A 16,285-nucleotide genomic window follows, 5' to 3' on the forward strand; every position below is an offset into this window, starting at 1 on the left:
GTGCACAAATTTTTCTCTGCAGGAATGCATTAGCTATTTCTCAAGGGCTTTTGTCAAAGATACCTTCAGAATGGTTCTGTTTTTTTGTAATAGTTCTAATAATGCGTATTTTGAAGAACCCGTAAGAAAATCTATTAATCACGAAATGCAAAAATCTGCAATTTAAATTAACAGATCCCGCCCTGCCAGAGTATGTCTCTCAGAATAAAATATCGGTAACAATACCTCTTGAAACTTGAAGAAAATACTTGAAACATCGTCGGAAAAATCACTGGTACATTTTTAGAGGCAGTGCTTCGGAAAGCCCAAGCAAGACGATTCGTTTTTGGAATGCCGAGAAGTTTGTTTTCCGTTTTCTTGCATTTTGCTGGGCAGTGCTTTGGGAAGTCCAAGCAAGACGGTTCATTATCGGGACGCCGAGAGTTTGTTTTTGTTTTTCGTTTAGCGCTTTTTGCTTGGCAGTGCTTCGGAAAGCCCAATCATCTTGCGATTCGTTTTCGGGACACCGGATATTGAAGGGACTATCGAGTTAGGGAGGTATCAAGTTACATAACACAAACCCAGTGCAACTGCGGTCCAAGGGACCATCGAGTTGGCCATGAAAACCAACTTTTACTATGGTTCTCTAACTCGATATCGAGATACGGAACATCGAGTAAGGAAGAGTTAACTGTATAGAGAATTGAAAGAAAACACCAGCAAAGCTGTAATTATTAAAGCTAGCCTCTTTTTATTACTTCATCAATCAATAAAGTCGAATTTGAAATAAAATATGATGTAATTATTTTATTTTTATTTCTATATTTCATTATAAAAACAGTGTATTGTGAAATTTTACTTTTATTTCAACAAAAATATGTAACCGTTTTATTGAAAATCTGAAAAAATCCGTGTTTTCACGGGACAAGTATCAATTTTTGTCCCGAAGCCTGGGACAAGCAAAACGGTCGGTATATAGATACTGTAGCCCCAACACATATTGTCGAAGGCACCAAACTGAAGAAATAGTAGGCCAATTTGCCTGATCTCATTTTAAACTTTTTTTAAATCACAGGATTCTTCTTTCTTTATTTGGCTTTACATCAATTATCTTGATAAAGCCTCGCCAACAATATTTCGCCAATTCCCTCGGTTCATGGCCGCTTCTCTCCATCCTCGACTGTGACCCACGCTCTCCAGGTCCTGGTGTACCTGGTCAATCCACCTAGCTCGCTGCGCCCCACGCCTTCTTGTTCCGACCGGATTCGTGGCGAACACCATCTTTACAGGGTTGTTGTCCGGCATTCTTGCAACATGCCCTGCCCAGCGTATCCTTCCAGCTTTAGCTACCTTCACGATACTGGGTTCGCCGTAGAGTTGAGCGAGCTCGTGGTTCATCCTTCGCCGCCACACGCCGTTCTCCTGCACGCCGCCGAAGATCGTCCTTAGCACTCGGCGTTCGAAAACCCCAAGAGCTTGCAAGTCCTCCTCGAGCATAGTCCACGCCTCATGCCCATAGAGGACTACCGGTCTTATGAGCGTTTTGTACATCGTGCATTTGGTGCGGGGGTGAATCTTTCTTGACCGCAGTTTCTTCTGGAGCCCATAGTAGGCACGACTTCCGCTGATGATGCGCCTTCGTATTTCCCGACTAACATTGTTGTCAGCCGTCAACAAGGATCCGAGGTAGACGAACTCGTCCACCACCTCGAAGGTATCCCCGTCTATCGTAACACTGCTTCCTAGGCGGGCCACAGGATAATCTCCATTATTTTCTTGGAAAATTTTCAAAAGAATTTTTTGGGGGAATTCCTGAAGAAATTCATGAACGAGTTCATGGAGTAATTTCGGGCGTTATTTTTGAAAAAAATCTAGTTGAATTCTTAGGATATATTGAACAAATTCCTTAAGAAGACATTTGAAGAATCAATAAATGGATTCTTTGGACAAATACCTGCATTAGCTTCTGATGCAATGCAAGAATCAAAAATCTTGAAAAAATGCATACAGTAATACGAGCGCCAATAGTTATAATTAAAAAATGTTCATAGAATACTGGTCAGATTTTATGAAAATTTTCAGTTTCTGTATGGCCTTTGTTTTGGTTCCCGTTCGGTCTCGTTTCGGTTTCTTATTTGGTCGGCGTTAAGTCAGAGTGAACCAAGTACAAAACTAGAGAAAATTGGATTATTCTTTCAATAGATGCGAAATTACCTTACCTCCATTACACTTCGATCAGATTTGAGGAACGTTGTAAACTGCGAGAAATAAGTAACTAATTTACTATGCTGCCCATAACTGCAAAACAGTCACATTCGACATTTTTGACAAAATGGAGTTAATACCATGGAGAGTCATCAAATGACAAATACTTCCGATCAACTTACTGAAATCTGTGAGATTGTTCTAGAAAATTAAAAAAAATACCAAGTTGTTTTGTCTCAATGTGATAGCAATGAAATTTCTATCAGAATTATTTTCTGACAAATCACCTAGTATGCGATATGAGTTGTACAAAATATTAGCCTCAAATAAGCACTTTTAAGTTCCTGGTAATTTTTAGAAATTTTAGTTTCCTCCCATACTGCCATAAAATGCACACTTGTTATTCCATTTACTCCATGCCTACTCTTGTCGAATGTTTCAAATATGCGGTTATGGGCAGTATGGATGATCAATAAAAATCCATAAAAGTGTGCAGTCAGAGTGGAACAAGTGCTTATTACCAGAACAGCGAAAATTATCGGTGCGCTGAGGAATGCGAGGAAATGAAAGCCATTTCAAGTGATATATTAGATTTCTTTAAATCGAATGATTTATCTTCTTATCCATCAATAGAAATGTATAAATATTACTTTATTCGATGCATTTGATTTTGATTTTTGGCCATTTACCATGTTTGGGTGGGTGGTAAGACATTGCTACAATTTCTGTGCAGACACAGCGGACCAAGTGTCAAAAAGCTATAAACTGATTGATTATTACATTTTTTGAGTCATTTTCAGAGTCCGATAGAAGTTTTGGTAGTTCTGTATCGAACGTCCTAGAACCAGCTTATTGGACCAGTATATTTTTACTAGCATTCAAGATTTTCACATGGTCCGCTCTGACTGAACGCATTTTTGAATATTTCTGGTCTTCAATGCCCTGACCCTGCAAAACTTTAATTTTCAAGCTATCGTAATGCCACTGATTTTGGGATTGAAGATATGGATTATTGAATAATTTACGATACTTATGTTGAAGGATGTTGATAATCTGTTTGTCTTAGAGATATCAACCCAGTTTGACCATGCAAGCATAAAATGATTGTTGTTTACCTACAAATTGTTCAGTCAGAGTGAACTAAATCACTAACGGTGGTCTTCAGTTCAGTCAGAGTGGAACAAGTACACACAGTACCATAGTCGTTCTATTAGAGGTTTGGGTTATGTTTTTTTATCATGATTATCACTTTACATTACATTGTTTAAAAGCAACACAAAGATGTGTAGAAATATTGAACCAATATTTTGACAAGTTAAAAAATTAAAAAGTGTTAGACTTTAAGCCAATTTCTCTCAAAATATCCAAAATGTCAATTGGTTCACTCTGACTTAACGCCGACCATTTGTTCCTGTTCGATAACTTTTGTGTCCTTATTTTCAAGGTAAAGTTCCTATTTTATGGGCACTTAGACGATACGAGCCCTGCAGATTGGAATCCTTTCAGTCTCTTTTTGGTTTCCTTTTTGAAGCATGTGGTCGTTGAAGTTTCTATTTTTAGGGTGAAGTACAAACACTTTGTATAGGCTACTGTCTATAATTACTTTATAATGTAAGTGATAAATGTAACCAACTGCCAATGACAGTGTCATTTATCAATCTCTAAATTGAAATTGAACATAAACATGTCTTTCCTTAGGCTAATCATTAAACAAGAAATTCAAAGCTATGTACTGTAGAGTAAAGTGGGGCAAAAGTTCGAGTGGGGTAAGAGTTTCTTTTTAAGATTTCTAGCTCAATTTAAAACAAAACTTATAAATGTCATGGTGGTTCGAATGCTATTGAAGTAAGAGACTTTCACTCCAAATATCATAAGAATCGATTGAGATTTGGAAAAGTTATGGCTATTTGTTGTTTTTCGACGTGAATATTGTAATTTTTGGTCAAACTTTCGTTGCATGGAACCAATTGAAGATCAAATCTTTTTCAATATTTTATGTAAGGGCGTTTCTTGGTCTATCATAAGAATGTGTTGATGTGTATTAGTTTTTGCATAAATGCTTGGAAACAATTTTTGACCCATAGTGGGGTAAAAGTTCGAATCAGCGGGGCAAAAGTTCGACCCATGTATAAACTCACGGAAAAATTTGCAAATTGCTCAAAATCAACATATTATCTTCAAATTTAGCTTAGATTCAAACTCTTGCCCCACCGGTGGGGCAAAAGTTTGTATAAGACAATCAATTTTGAAACTGTTATAACTAAAAATGGGTAAATATTTTGGCACAAGTTTGTTCAACAAAATTATAGCCAATATATTGAAGGTTCACTGTATGGTATTTGTTTGTTTCAACTGCTATTGTTTTCCTGAAAATTTTGATTATACCACTAAGTTCGAACTTTTGCCCCACCTTACTCTATATGTAATCGAACATAAGAACCTTCTTGAATTTGTTTGACTAACTTTAAGATTTGGCTTTAAGATAATTGGCTACTTTTTCTGTAGGCTATATTAGTCACTTTCAAGTTTGTGTAGATTTTCTGGACATTGATTTCTCATTGACTAATGTCTCCATTTCTCGAAGTCATTGTCCCAAAAGCAAGCATTCGTTCCAGTTAATACCTTCTAGTAATTTGATAATCCGACAACTCTCACGTTGCACCCGACCGACTCAGACTGATGTGCCACGCCACCTCCGCATTAGATGACGAGCGGAGAGAGAGAATTATTGTTTACTGCTCCTCTTGCAGCCTACAGCCATCGCCACGTACCCAACGCCGCCATAGGAAATTAGAATATTTTATTGCAGCTGCCTGCTTGCCACTCTCTCCCTGTCCAACTCTGAGTCCTGTGCCTTTCATCCGCCTCAAATGCTACCGACTAGCCTCTAGGCTGATAAAGCTATTAGTACTACCCGTACGACCGCATCCAAGCTCAAACGCGTTACAACTCTCGAAGGAATCGCATCTGAATTCAAATCTCTCGTTTTGAAAGCTAAGCGGAATCGTGTTACAAATCGGGTTAATACAAGTTCTGTTAGTGACTGTGTTTTGACACTCATTGTTCAATAGCAAGTGATAAGAGACTCAAGTTTTGCAAAACAAGGAATGGGACTTCGTTTTCTGCTACTTTCCAGTTCCAACAGTGGCAACGATGGGCGCCGCAAGACCAATGCTCAGAAAAAAGTAATTATCGAATTTTGGGCCTATAAGTAGTTTTGAGACAGTGAGGCATGCAACAGTGATACGCTAGAATTTTACCTGTCACCGGTACCATGCTGGGAAATTTGCTAACTACTTTGTTTGACAAAGGCTCCCATCAGTCGAGAAGTGTCTATTTAATCTTGTCAGCTTTAGTTGCCATGCGTCACCGGACGATTACCGCCAGCAAATAAAAGTAGTGCTCTAATCTTGAATGCACGCATAATGCACTTGGTAACAACACGCCTCAGCTGAGAATAGCCAATGTACTCTCGCAAGAAGATAGGGCGGTGCGTGTGTACGTGACTTGCTTCAGGCGATCACAGGCCGGCCTATTCAAACGTGACTCTGTTTATTACCAACGCAAACAAATTACCCTCAATTGATGATCTGAAGGGGGATCGCCTCTCTACCAGGGGTCAGAGAACACAACAGATGTTCAAGTCCTAGCACATCGATTCTGGGTTCTTATCGCGGTTCCTTACTAGGACGTGTGGAAATTTTCTCGCTTAAGTGGATGCCCACTAAGCCGGCTTGTTTGCTGAATTCTCTATCAGTGAACTAACGGCAATAGTTATTTAGCAGCACGGATCAGTAGATTGTGTTTGCCTATTGACACTTAAGCATAATGTGTGCGCTACGTTGATTAGTAATTAGATTACACAACTCGATTGCACTTTCAATTGACTTTGATTGACGTTACTGGCATAATCGCTTCTTATTTCACACTTAAAAGGGTAATGAACTGATCGATTGTTTAATTTTTGCATTATTTTCAGAACATGGAAGGCTCAGGCGATGGATCACCTCAATCATCGATGTGTATGGTGAAGGCGGCTGAGCTTTTCCCCAAACCAGTGCTCGAGAAGGAGGAAGAAAAGCTCACCGTCCGGTTCAACGAATGTAAGTACTCTCATTCCCCAATCTTTTTCTTGTTATCCATCAATATTGATAAAATTGTAAACCCGAAACCCCAGTACCTGGAGAATCCGTCAAATATCTCGGTCAAACGGACGACGGTATTCTAGCGTTGTCCAACTATCGATTGTTCTTGCTGAAGAACTCCACCGGGGCGGAAACGTCTGTGCCTCTAGGGTTGATCGAGTCTATCCAGATCAGAGACCTGTTTCATCTGACAGCCAACTGCAAAGATGCTAGTACAGTAAAGTGAGTCCTACATAGTTAAGTTTTCCCTTAACCAGACAACTAACCCATCATCTTATCCCAGATGCTCATTTTCCACGTCGGAGCAGTGTTCCGAGTGGCAACGGCGGATATCTCTGTCGATTGGCGTTCCGGAGACACTCGAATCACTGTTTGCCTTTCCATTCCACGCGTGGGCATCGGAACTGCCAACGCTGAACCAGGATAACGAATGGTACGGTCGGTTGCAGCGAGTCGGCAATTACGACGACGATTTCCGTAAGGAAGTCGAACGCCTACAGTTCGACCTACAGGGAGCCTGGCGGATAAGTCATGCCAATGCAGAGTTCAAACTGTGCCCATCGTATCCAAGACTGCTGCTCGTGCCAGCATGTATATCAGACGATACTCTGCAGAACGTTGCGAGCTTCCGAAGTTCCAGGCGCATTCCAGCCGTGGTCTGGAGACACGAGCGCACTGGAGCCGTTATTGCTCGCTGCAGTCAACCGGAAGTCGGCTGGCTTGGGTGGAGAAATTCTAAAGATGAACAACTCCTGAAAGCTCTCTCAGATGCCTGTGCATTCGATCGCGGCACACAAGACTCGAGAACCCGCCTCAATTCGACAGCATCTAGTGAAAGCAATCCACCCAGCCCCGAAGGTAGTCATGAGGAGGTGGAGATGGAGGAACCTAAGAAGATATTGATCGTTGATGCGCGATCGTACGCTTCAGCAGTTACAAATCGTGCGCGTGGTGGAGGCTGCGAGTGTCCAGAGTACTACCCAAGTGCTGAGATACAGTTTATGAGTCTCGGTAATATTCACGTTATTAGGAAAAGTTTTCACACGCTGCGACAACTCTGTGCATCGCAGCCGGATATACCAAAGTATGTATTTGATCGTAGGAAGTTTCTCCAGCGGTCATTACTAATGAAATCATTTCCATTGCAGTTGGTTGAGCTTGTTGGAGCGCACCATGTGGCTACAGCATATGTCCGGACTTTTAGCAGCATCAATGGTCGTATGTCATGCGATAGAGCGTAGCGGTCGTCCAGTATTGGTGCACTGTTCCGACGGTTGGGATCGTACACCACAGATTGTTGCCACAGCTCAGCTCTGTCTTGATCCGTACTACCGCACGATCGAAGGATTCCGGGTATTAGTTGAACGAGAATGGCTCAGTTTCGGACATAAATTCTCCGATCGCTGTGGACATGGTCCCGGTTCGGACGAAACAAACGAACGCTGTCCGGTGTTCTTGCAGTGGCTAGACTGTGTCCATCAAATCCATCGACAATTTCCTTGTAGTTTCGAATTCGATATGGGTTATCTGGTAGGTTTTATGACATTTTAATTTCGAAACACTCATCTAATCAGAAATTTCCCTCCAGATCAAATTGGCACAACACTCACATTCATGCCTGTTCGGAACGTTCCTCTGCAATACGGTGAAGGAACGCCTGGAGAACAGCGTGCCGGATCGTACCTTCTCGGTGTGGCCTTTCCTATCGGGACCGATGTACAAGAATCACCTTTATGTGCCGAATCGGGAACGGGTTTTGTGGCCTGCGCATAGCGTAAGAGATTTGAGACTATGGACTGAGGTTTACCTGGGAAGCTGGGGTGGTAATCAGGGCTCGGCAGATTATCCAGCCAACGGCGACGGGGTGGCAGGCCAAGAACTGAACGGATCAATGACAAAAACTCGCTCATACGGAGACCTTATGACTGGTGTGAACGCTGGAGGCTTGACCAGGAGATCCAGCGATCCAAACATGACTGTCGATTCTAGGTAAATTCATTATTCAAATCACGTTAATCCAATCACCAATCTAACCTTCTGTTCCCCACAGCATTCTCGCTGGTACGTTGAACCTCTCCCAAGAGAACTCCATCGATTCCAACATGTCCTCGGATCGGGAAGTATCACCCGATCTGATCAATCATCACACCAGCTCGCTGGCCATCATTCAGCACACTACTCAAAAGCTACAAAGTCTTACTCAGGAGCTTAACCAGTCCGACGAGGAACCGGAGAACCACGTCAAAAATACGACGAAGCGCGCAGTGACTCCGACTGCCGACAGCACTACCCCGTCTAGTCTTTTTATTAATGGAAATAGTGATAGTTATAACTTCAAACCAATTGTTCCTGAACAGCCAACCGTGGCCATAGCTCCTACGTCTAGTACTCCGCCGCCTCAGCAGAGGCACCATCTGCTGGATGAAATCGACGAGAACACTTCGCGGATCATTAAGATCGAGAGCTACCTGGAGACAACGGACGTGGTCGACGGGAAGCGTGCAGGACTGCGGATCGCCAAGCCTATTCCCGCCTGCGATGTAAACGGAGGGCTGGCTACGGCCGACATGATGGAGAGTGTAGACTTGAGCGGTAATATGAATAGCGTTTTTAAATTTATCAAACACTTTCTGAAAAGGCACATCTGAAAGCGTTGGATATCTGTGTGGAACAGGTTACCTACTTTCACCGACTGTGGCGAAGAGCTTCCAGTCTCAGAATACACCTGGTCGGTTAGTAGGCTGCTAGGCTTGTCTACGATCGTGTCTGCAAAATACGGTATGCGCATCTTGCGCAGAGAAAACTGTGACGCAGGCTGATGATGACATTGTAACCTCTCTCTCTGGAGAAGCGCTTGATAAGGAAGTGTTTCGTGTAAATAGGTTCTTTGGAAAGCGAGTGAGATTGCTTCGTTAGAGTGAGTTTATTACATGGTTTCGTTGAAAACGTAGCGCTAACTATTTGCTTCATTATCCACGAGATTATAATCAGTCCTGTCAACGATGGTTCCTATGTTATTCGTGTGGTTTAAGGATTAAGTGCACATACATATATACAACTTATATAATCATCTGTATTTGAGTTAATTGTTATGCAATGTGAATCGCCATATGCATCTTTTGAGATGCTATCACATCAACATTCGTGTTATAATGAATAGAATAAACATCTAGCTAACCAATTTGCACTGTAATAAAGAAAGTATTGAACACAGCTGAACGTTCAAAATTAAGAAGGGATATCCGAAACGACTCGTGCTTTTCATTTAATAGTTGATAAGGGCCAATCAAGTTCTCAGTCAATAACTGTAAAAGAGCTCATAGAGTACTAAGCTTAGAAGTAGGCTTTGTCCATTTTGAGACATAACGCAAAAAAAAGAAGAAAGAGAAGAAGGTTGAGTTGTTGTGTTGACTCTATGAACTGAATTTCCGTGGTAAGTTTCCTTTAGATCAAGAACAATCTCCAATAAAACATCTGTAATCGTTCTAGTCGAAATTGTCGACGATACTATCTAGGATCTTCGCTAAATATCAGTTTTCCACCTGTATTAGGAGTACGTCGTATTCACTGACTTCATAGCTACACATCTCTCAATAAGCTGTCATTTCTCAAATTGCGTATCAGTTTAACAATTTAGTAGTATTTAGTTGGAAAGCATTTTTATTGATAAACTAGTGGTCCCGGCAAACTTCGTTTAGCCATCAAGTAGGCCGTTGAAAAACGATATTGATCGTCCCATACAAAATGACAGTTCCGTTCATGCACGTTTTTCCAAATTTCCTAATGAATATCCTGGGATTTTAATACACACAAACACGTCGGAACCCTTGACGAACACGACGGAGGTAGAATCATTCAAATCCGTTGACCCGTTCGTAAGCCATTTCGTGACATACAAACACCATTCCATTTTTATTTATATAGATAGGCATTCATTAATATAATTCATAAGACAACTGTACATTAACTTATACCTGTTTGGTCGCATAAACTTTTTAACCCATGTAGGCTTGAGTGAAAGCAAAAAAATAATAAATAAAAACACTCACTGCTTAGCGAATACTGAACAGATTTATATAGTTTTTGTCAGTTTGCTTGCACACATATCTTGTTTTTAAAAGTGATCAGAGAAACTAGGAATGTTACTGTAGCTGCGCGGAGTAACTAGGTTACTACAGTAAACTCTCCCTTACTCGATATTCGGTATCTCGATATCGAGTTAGAGAACCATAGTAAAAGTTTGTTTTCATGGCAATCCGATGGTCCCTTGCACTGCTTTTGTGTTCTGTAACTCGATGGTCCCTTCAATATCGAATTATGGAAAGTTGACCGTATTTTTGGAACATGCCATGTTTTCATTATTTATATGCTATAAAAGTCATTGTCATTTGCACAAATCATTAAGATTTGATAGTCAACATTACAAATGAAGGTATACTAGATGTGGACACGTAATCCCAGGCAGAACCGATTACAGCTTTGTCGGATATCAAAAAGTAGATAAAAATATCATCATTCTACAAAATTCGTTCCCATAAGCCAGCCTTCGATGTTTAGAATTAAATAGGCCACTTTCTAGGACATTTGAGGTCCCCGGAGTACCTGGTAAATAACCATTTATAGGATCAATGTTATATAGGTAGTCTGGTTATCAAATTCAATGATTTTTCAATGTATTTTATTAATAGTTATTTGATAAAGTGACCACATTCTAGTCGATTGCGGGATCCATATGAGACTTGAAATTTGCCCACCTAAAGGAGTATGGCTTAATGAGTAAGATAGGCGAAGATTTGCTGTTCAGATTTTTTTTATTTGAATTCAGATTTTTTTTTCTTTCAATAATGGTTGGCCACCGACCAACCAAGATGTACTTGGTTTTAGGAGGACATGTTATAAACATACTTTTTCTATCGCTTGTATTTTTGAGTAGTGTGAAGTTATTGATGACTTAAATTTTTCTAGAAATTTTAAGTTTATAGGAAAACTGAAACTGTTTGATCCTTTAAGTGTCACTTTCCAGATTCATTCGTTACACTGACAACTCTTAATGTTACAATCATAAATTTTTGCTTAACAAGTTGGAAAATGAGAGATTCGGATTCTCACAGCTGAATGGAGTCGTCAAACTGATGAGGAACATCATCAGTATTCGAGCAATAATTCTCAAAAATGTTAGTTCTCCATCTACTTTTGGTACTCACGGCTCCGACCGGTGCTCCTGTTGGTCGAGTTGAAATTGGAAACATTCGTAAACGAATATTCGTTGTAGATGAACATAGCAACTGACGAATTAACCAACAGTACGGTACCGGTGCCTTTAGTGGACTGCATAAGCTATTAAAAATCATAACAAAATAACGAAAAGCCTTGACCTTCCTGTCGTCGCGCAGTTGACCAACGTCAGAACCACCACGCTGCTGTTGTGAGCGAAAAGCGAGATTTTTTCACCTGTGTTGTACAAAATACAACAGCGCGACGACTGAAGTGTTAACAGGGATCTTTTGGCGTCAACAGAAAGATTTCAATCTCTACTATATGGAACAAATATATGGTACATTACAACCATTGGTATCGGCACCCTATTAAGTTTGTATGGGAATTTGGAAACCGACGTATGTGCAACTTCAAAACAAATACCATCATATTGTCCTTTTCATGAGACGTTTAAGGTGAAACAGTTTTGAATCAAACTTCCATGATTGCACTAAAACTTCAAAGGCACTAATCTCACGAAGGAAGCATCTAACAACAGTGCACTTTTTATTTTAGATTTGTGCTCTAGCAGAATGCTTAAAATAGGAAGTTTAAAAACGTGAGTAGGGGCCATTGTAAAGGCCAACTTTAGATTTCGAGATGTTTCACCTTAATATAAACTGTTTTTGGAGAACTTTGACAGTTCTTCTATGAAAATAACAGTCCCGCGTTTGCATCGGCCCTGCAATAATGTAAAAAAAATGCATAAATGGACCTATCACACGAAAAGGCCTGTCTGATGTGATGCAAGTGCAAAACAAACGGTTAAACCGACGCATGAAGCAAGGTATATGTATCGGTATCAAGGTATGGTATCGACGGATCATAATGGTTTAAGTAACAAGCACAAAGCAAAAGGGTTTATTTGATAATTTTAAAAAGTTTTATAATATATTGCATCGCGTTTTCCTCGAATCCTTCCGAGTGTAATATACGTTATTTTGAAAAATTATGCTTGACATCTTCCACTGCTCGACGGTCAATCCCGATGTTGCCGATATCGTCCACAAAGCCAAAAAGCATATGAGAACGTGTGATGGTGGCACCGCTTTTCTGCACACCGGATCGTCTGATGGCGCCCTTCGAGCGCTATGTTTGGTGTTTAACCTTTACAGTGCCGTGTAACAACTTCAAAGTTTCAAACTTCTGTAACTTCGTAATCGTTCTATCGATTTTCATGAAATTTTCGGGAAAAATCACAAATGAATTATATTTATGACAAGTGGTCGTCCCGTCAAACTTCGTCTTGTCATCAAGTAGGCTGTTGCAAAACGTCATGTAATCCCCCATAAAAATGACACCTGAGTCTTCTCCCGTTTTCCCGATTATTCCGGAGACTTTCCCAAACTTTTTCCTTGCACGAACACGTCGCATCCCTTGACGAGTGCAATAGTGAAAAACTTCCGTTCTCAAGTTATTTCGTGACGTACAAACACAACTCCATTTTTATTTATTTAGAAGATAGAAGATAGACAGATAGATTAAGGTGTTGAAATTATCGAATTCGGTGATAGTTTTCGACTTAGGTCTAAATTTGTTGGGGTAATTAGGGTGTTTCATAATAAAGAATTATGGAGGAAATAGAAGAAACCTTATCTTAAACCTTATAAATCAATCTAACATTGATTTACTTTACAGAATGTATCACCTGTTTCAATTTGGAGACTATTGTGGTCATTCAGGGAACATGCTATGGAACCGGATGTCGGTCTCAGTTGGAGCCTCAAAGGCTTATTTCTTAAATATGCACTGATACTTTTCGACGGCTCAAAATTCATGATTTTCTACCCAGAAGTGTCATGAATTAGGAAGTGGTTCTGATCATGTTCGGCCATTCGGTCACAGGTTCCGGTAGGGCTTCAAATGGCCACTTGTGCAGTTGTCGTGTGACGGCTTGAATAACATGATTTTTCGCACAGAACTAAAAATAAATCTTTTTATTATGCTCCCTATCCTGTTTGCCTTACGACCCAACCGGAAAAGATCCTTCTTCTCAACTTGATGTTTTACAAGCTTTTTCCAGGGCTGTTAAGAATCATGACCACGGCTTGCGACATTGACGAAACCAGTCTTCTCACTGTCACTAGGCGAAGCTATATTTCATGTGCTCACCCCGTCATGTCACAATGACGGGGCTCTCACGAGAGCAATTATAATGTTGTTTTGATTTCTATCTCATTTTGGAGAACTTTGGGAAGCAAATGTGTTTGATAAGTAAAGTGGATATCCTTTGATGATTCCAGCGATATAAACGTTGATAGTGACGCGAGCAACTCTAGAAGAGATCCTCTATCTCCCAGTGGTGATAGTTGTTATCTTAGTCCATTAATTTGCATAAAAACAACGAGCTACATACTCGATTACCAATTGCTTTTATGGCGAGATCATAAATTATGCAAGATTTAGTCGTATTTTTATGGAATATTCTCCAAACTCCAAACAATTGATACATTCTGTAAAGCAGATCAATTTTACACTAATTTTATAAAATTATTAATAAGGTTTCTTGAATTCCCACACCATTTCCATTACGAAATACACTTGTTACCCCAACAAATTAGAAATATATCACCGATTTCGAAATTTTCAAAGCATGAATCAAAAATAAAACTCATTGGTGATTTTTCCTGAAAATTTCATAAAAGTCGTTCGAAAGATTGCGAAGTTACAGAATTTCAAAACTTCGATGTCGGTACCCAGTACTGTAAAGGTTAACAAAATAAATAAAAAAGGTTCCTTTGTTGAGTCCATCTATAATTTCGAACCAGGACGAAATCTCGTTTACCAGCTGTACATATGATTTCTATCCTTCAAGCTTCGAATGTTCGAACATAATTTGCCTCAACTCGTTTCTTTACATTGAATCATTCGCAGCTTCTGAAGCTACAAACAGATGATAAAGCTGCAGCTTGGTGTTCTCCGATGAAGAAGTCTTCTAAGGGTTCCAATCTGTTGAACAGATTTCCAGAAAAGATTCTACATACCGAAGTAAAGAATTTTTTTTTTCGGTAATGGGAGCATTCTAGTCGATGCCCTTTCTTGTACAAAGGATAAAAGAGTATATCCAACCAACTAGTTTGTATTTGTTCTTCTTCTCATATCTTCAAAATATAGGGGCACGCCATACTAAATTTATATTAATATGTATTAATATTGTACACCATGGATAGATAAGTATATGGGAGACGAAACTTCAAAATTTGCATCATTCACATACAACCTATAAAAACTTCATCAAGTTGTAAAGCTTTAATTAATAAGAAATCACTTATGGCGAAATAAATATAAGATTTAGTTTTTTTTCTTGCAGCAATAATAGCAATCCTTATCAGCCTGTACGAAAGAACTATAAAATGTTATCATTCTTGCTCTCTTATGTGTATTATCACTGTTACAAACAATAAAAGGAAATCGTTAAAGTAAACGAAGCTTTCTCGTCGTATTCAATTTGCGCTGGTCAGTTCTGTTGTTACACCGGCACGTCAAACTGATAACCTGTTCCACACGTATCAATTTCCATGCCTTCTAGAACTGCTCTTTATTCTCTGCCCGCAATCGTAACTAATAATTTCTATTCCACTGCATAGGAAAATCCCCGTCACCACCCCCGCCAGTGGTTCCCACATCACCTCAGCATGCCATCAGTGGAGGCAACTTGTGGCACGGTTCGATCGAAACCAGCACGGATACGCTCGTGCCGCTTGATCAGTACTCGTCCCCGAAAAGGATTATTCAGCTTAGTGAAAGCAGTGGCGAAGACGACGGACCCGGACGAATCGTCAAGGACATCGACGAGGACGATAACGATGACGACGAGGAGGAGGAAGAGGACGGCAGTCACAATCGAGAAAATAGTATTAGTTTAGACCTAGGAAGTAACGGTAGACATGACGAGCCCCACGAAGACTCGACCGCCAGAACCGGTGGCAGCGACTTTGCGACTTCGATTACTACTCAGACTGGTGATAGCAACGGATGTGATCTATTTAGTGATAGTATGGATAAAGATAGGGTAAGCAACGTTATATAAACCTTTATGGTCGCTTAATATTAATTGTAATTTTCATCGTTTCAGAAAAAATACAATCAAGGAAGTGAAATTAATCAAACCCCCACACCAAAAGAGGAAACTGACAGCAGTCGGACGAAAAGCGCTGCGACAGATTTGCATCGAGTATCGTCCCAACCGATAGCTATGCTAAACGGGTCCGTCGCCAGCTACAGCAAAGTGCTAAAGTGCTCGAACCCAATGGACGAGAGTATCATCATGCAGCCGCAGTTTCAGCAACTAGAAATCAACGGCAAATCGTCGTCGAGCGAAAACGGCACCCATCATCAGTCCCAAACCAACCACCAGACGCATCAACTTCAACATCAACAGCAGCAACAGCAACAGCACACATCTTCTCACCACCAACCGCAAAACCAGCGACGAAGACGTAACTCATCAAACTCGAAAAACGACATGAGCCCCAACAAGCCTACCAATGGAAGGTGAGATGAAATGAGCTGGAGCAGTGGTGCTCAAACTGCAAATCTCGCGCAACAATTCTCAAGTTCCAATCCCCAAATCATTATTTCTTTAAAAATTCGATGTGAATGTTGTTCATTAAATTTTAAATTGCTTTTTCTCAGTACATGTTCAAATCGATCAATGCGACGATTTACTATAACTACAAATTAATAATTGATTTTATTCT

General features: G+C 40.3%; 1 protein-coding gene across 10 annotated transcripts in view; it reads left to right on the forward strand.

Moving 5' to 3' along the window:
• LOC5564303 (myotubularin-related protein 3) overlaps positions 1–16,285 on the forward strand; it is a 105,030-nt gene that overhangs the window by 71,055 nt on the left and 17,690 nt on the right. For 6 of the 10 annotated variants that reach the window (XM_021854911.1, XM_021854912.1, XM_021854916.1 and 3 more), the window contains 8 exons: positions 6,164–6,287; positions 6,362–6,551; positions 6,613–7,413; positions 7,478–7,859; positions 7,918–8,318; positions 8,380–8,921; positions 15,173–15,597; positions 15,661–16,079. In XM_021854911.1, coding sequence (XP_021710603.1) covers positions 6,167–6,287; positions 6,362–6,551; positions 6,613–7,413; positions 7,478–7,859; positions 7,918–8,318; positions 8,380–8,921; positions 15,173–15,597; positions 15,661–16,079 — 3,281 coding nt within the window. In that variant the 5' untranslated portion in view covers positions 6,164–6,166. Of the gene's footprint in view, positions 1–5,106; positions 5,370–6,163; positions 6,288–6,361; positions 6,552–6,612; positions 7,414–7,477; positions 7,860–7,917; positions 8,319–8,379; positions 8,922–15,172; positions 15,598–15,660; positions 16,080–16,285 lie in introns of those variants that run through there. The other 4 variants (XM_021854909.1, XM_021854915.1, XM_001648625.2 and 1 more) reach the window with 2 other exon arrangements.

Source organism: Aedes aegypti, chromosome 3 (genome assembly GCF_002204515.2).
Source record: "Aedes aegypti strain LVP_AGWG chromosome 3, AaegL5.0 Primary Assembly, whole genome shotgun sequence".
In the NCBI taxonomy this organism is placed as follows: Eukaryota; Metazoa; Arthropoda; class Insecta; order Diptera; family Culicidae; genus Aedes; species Aedes aegypti.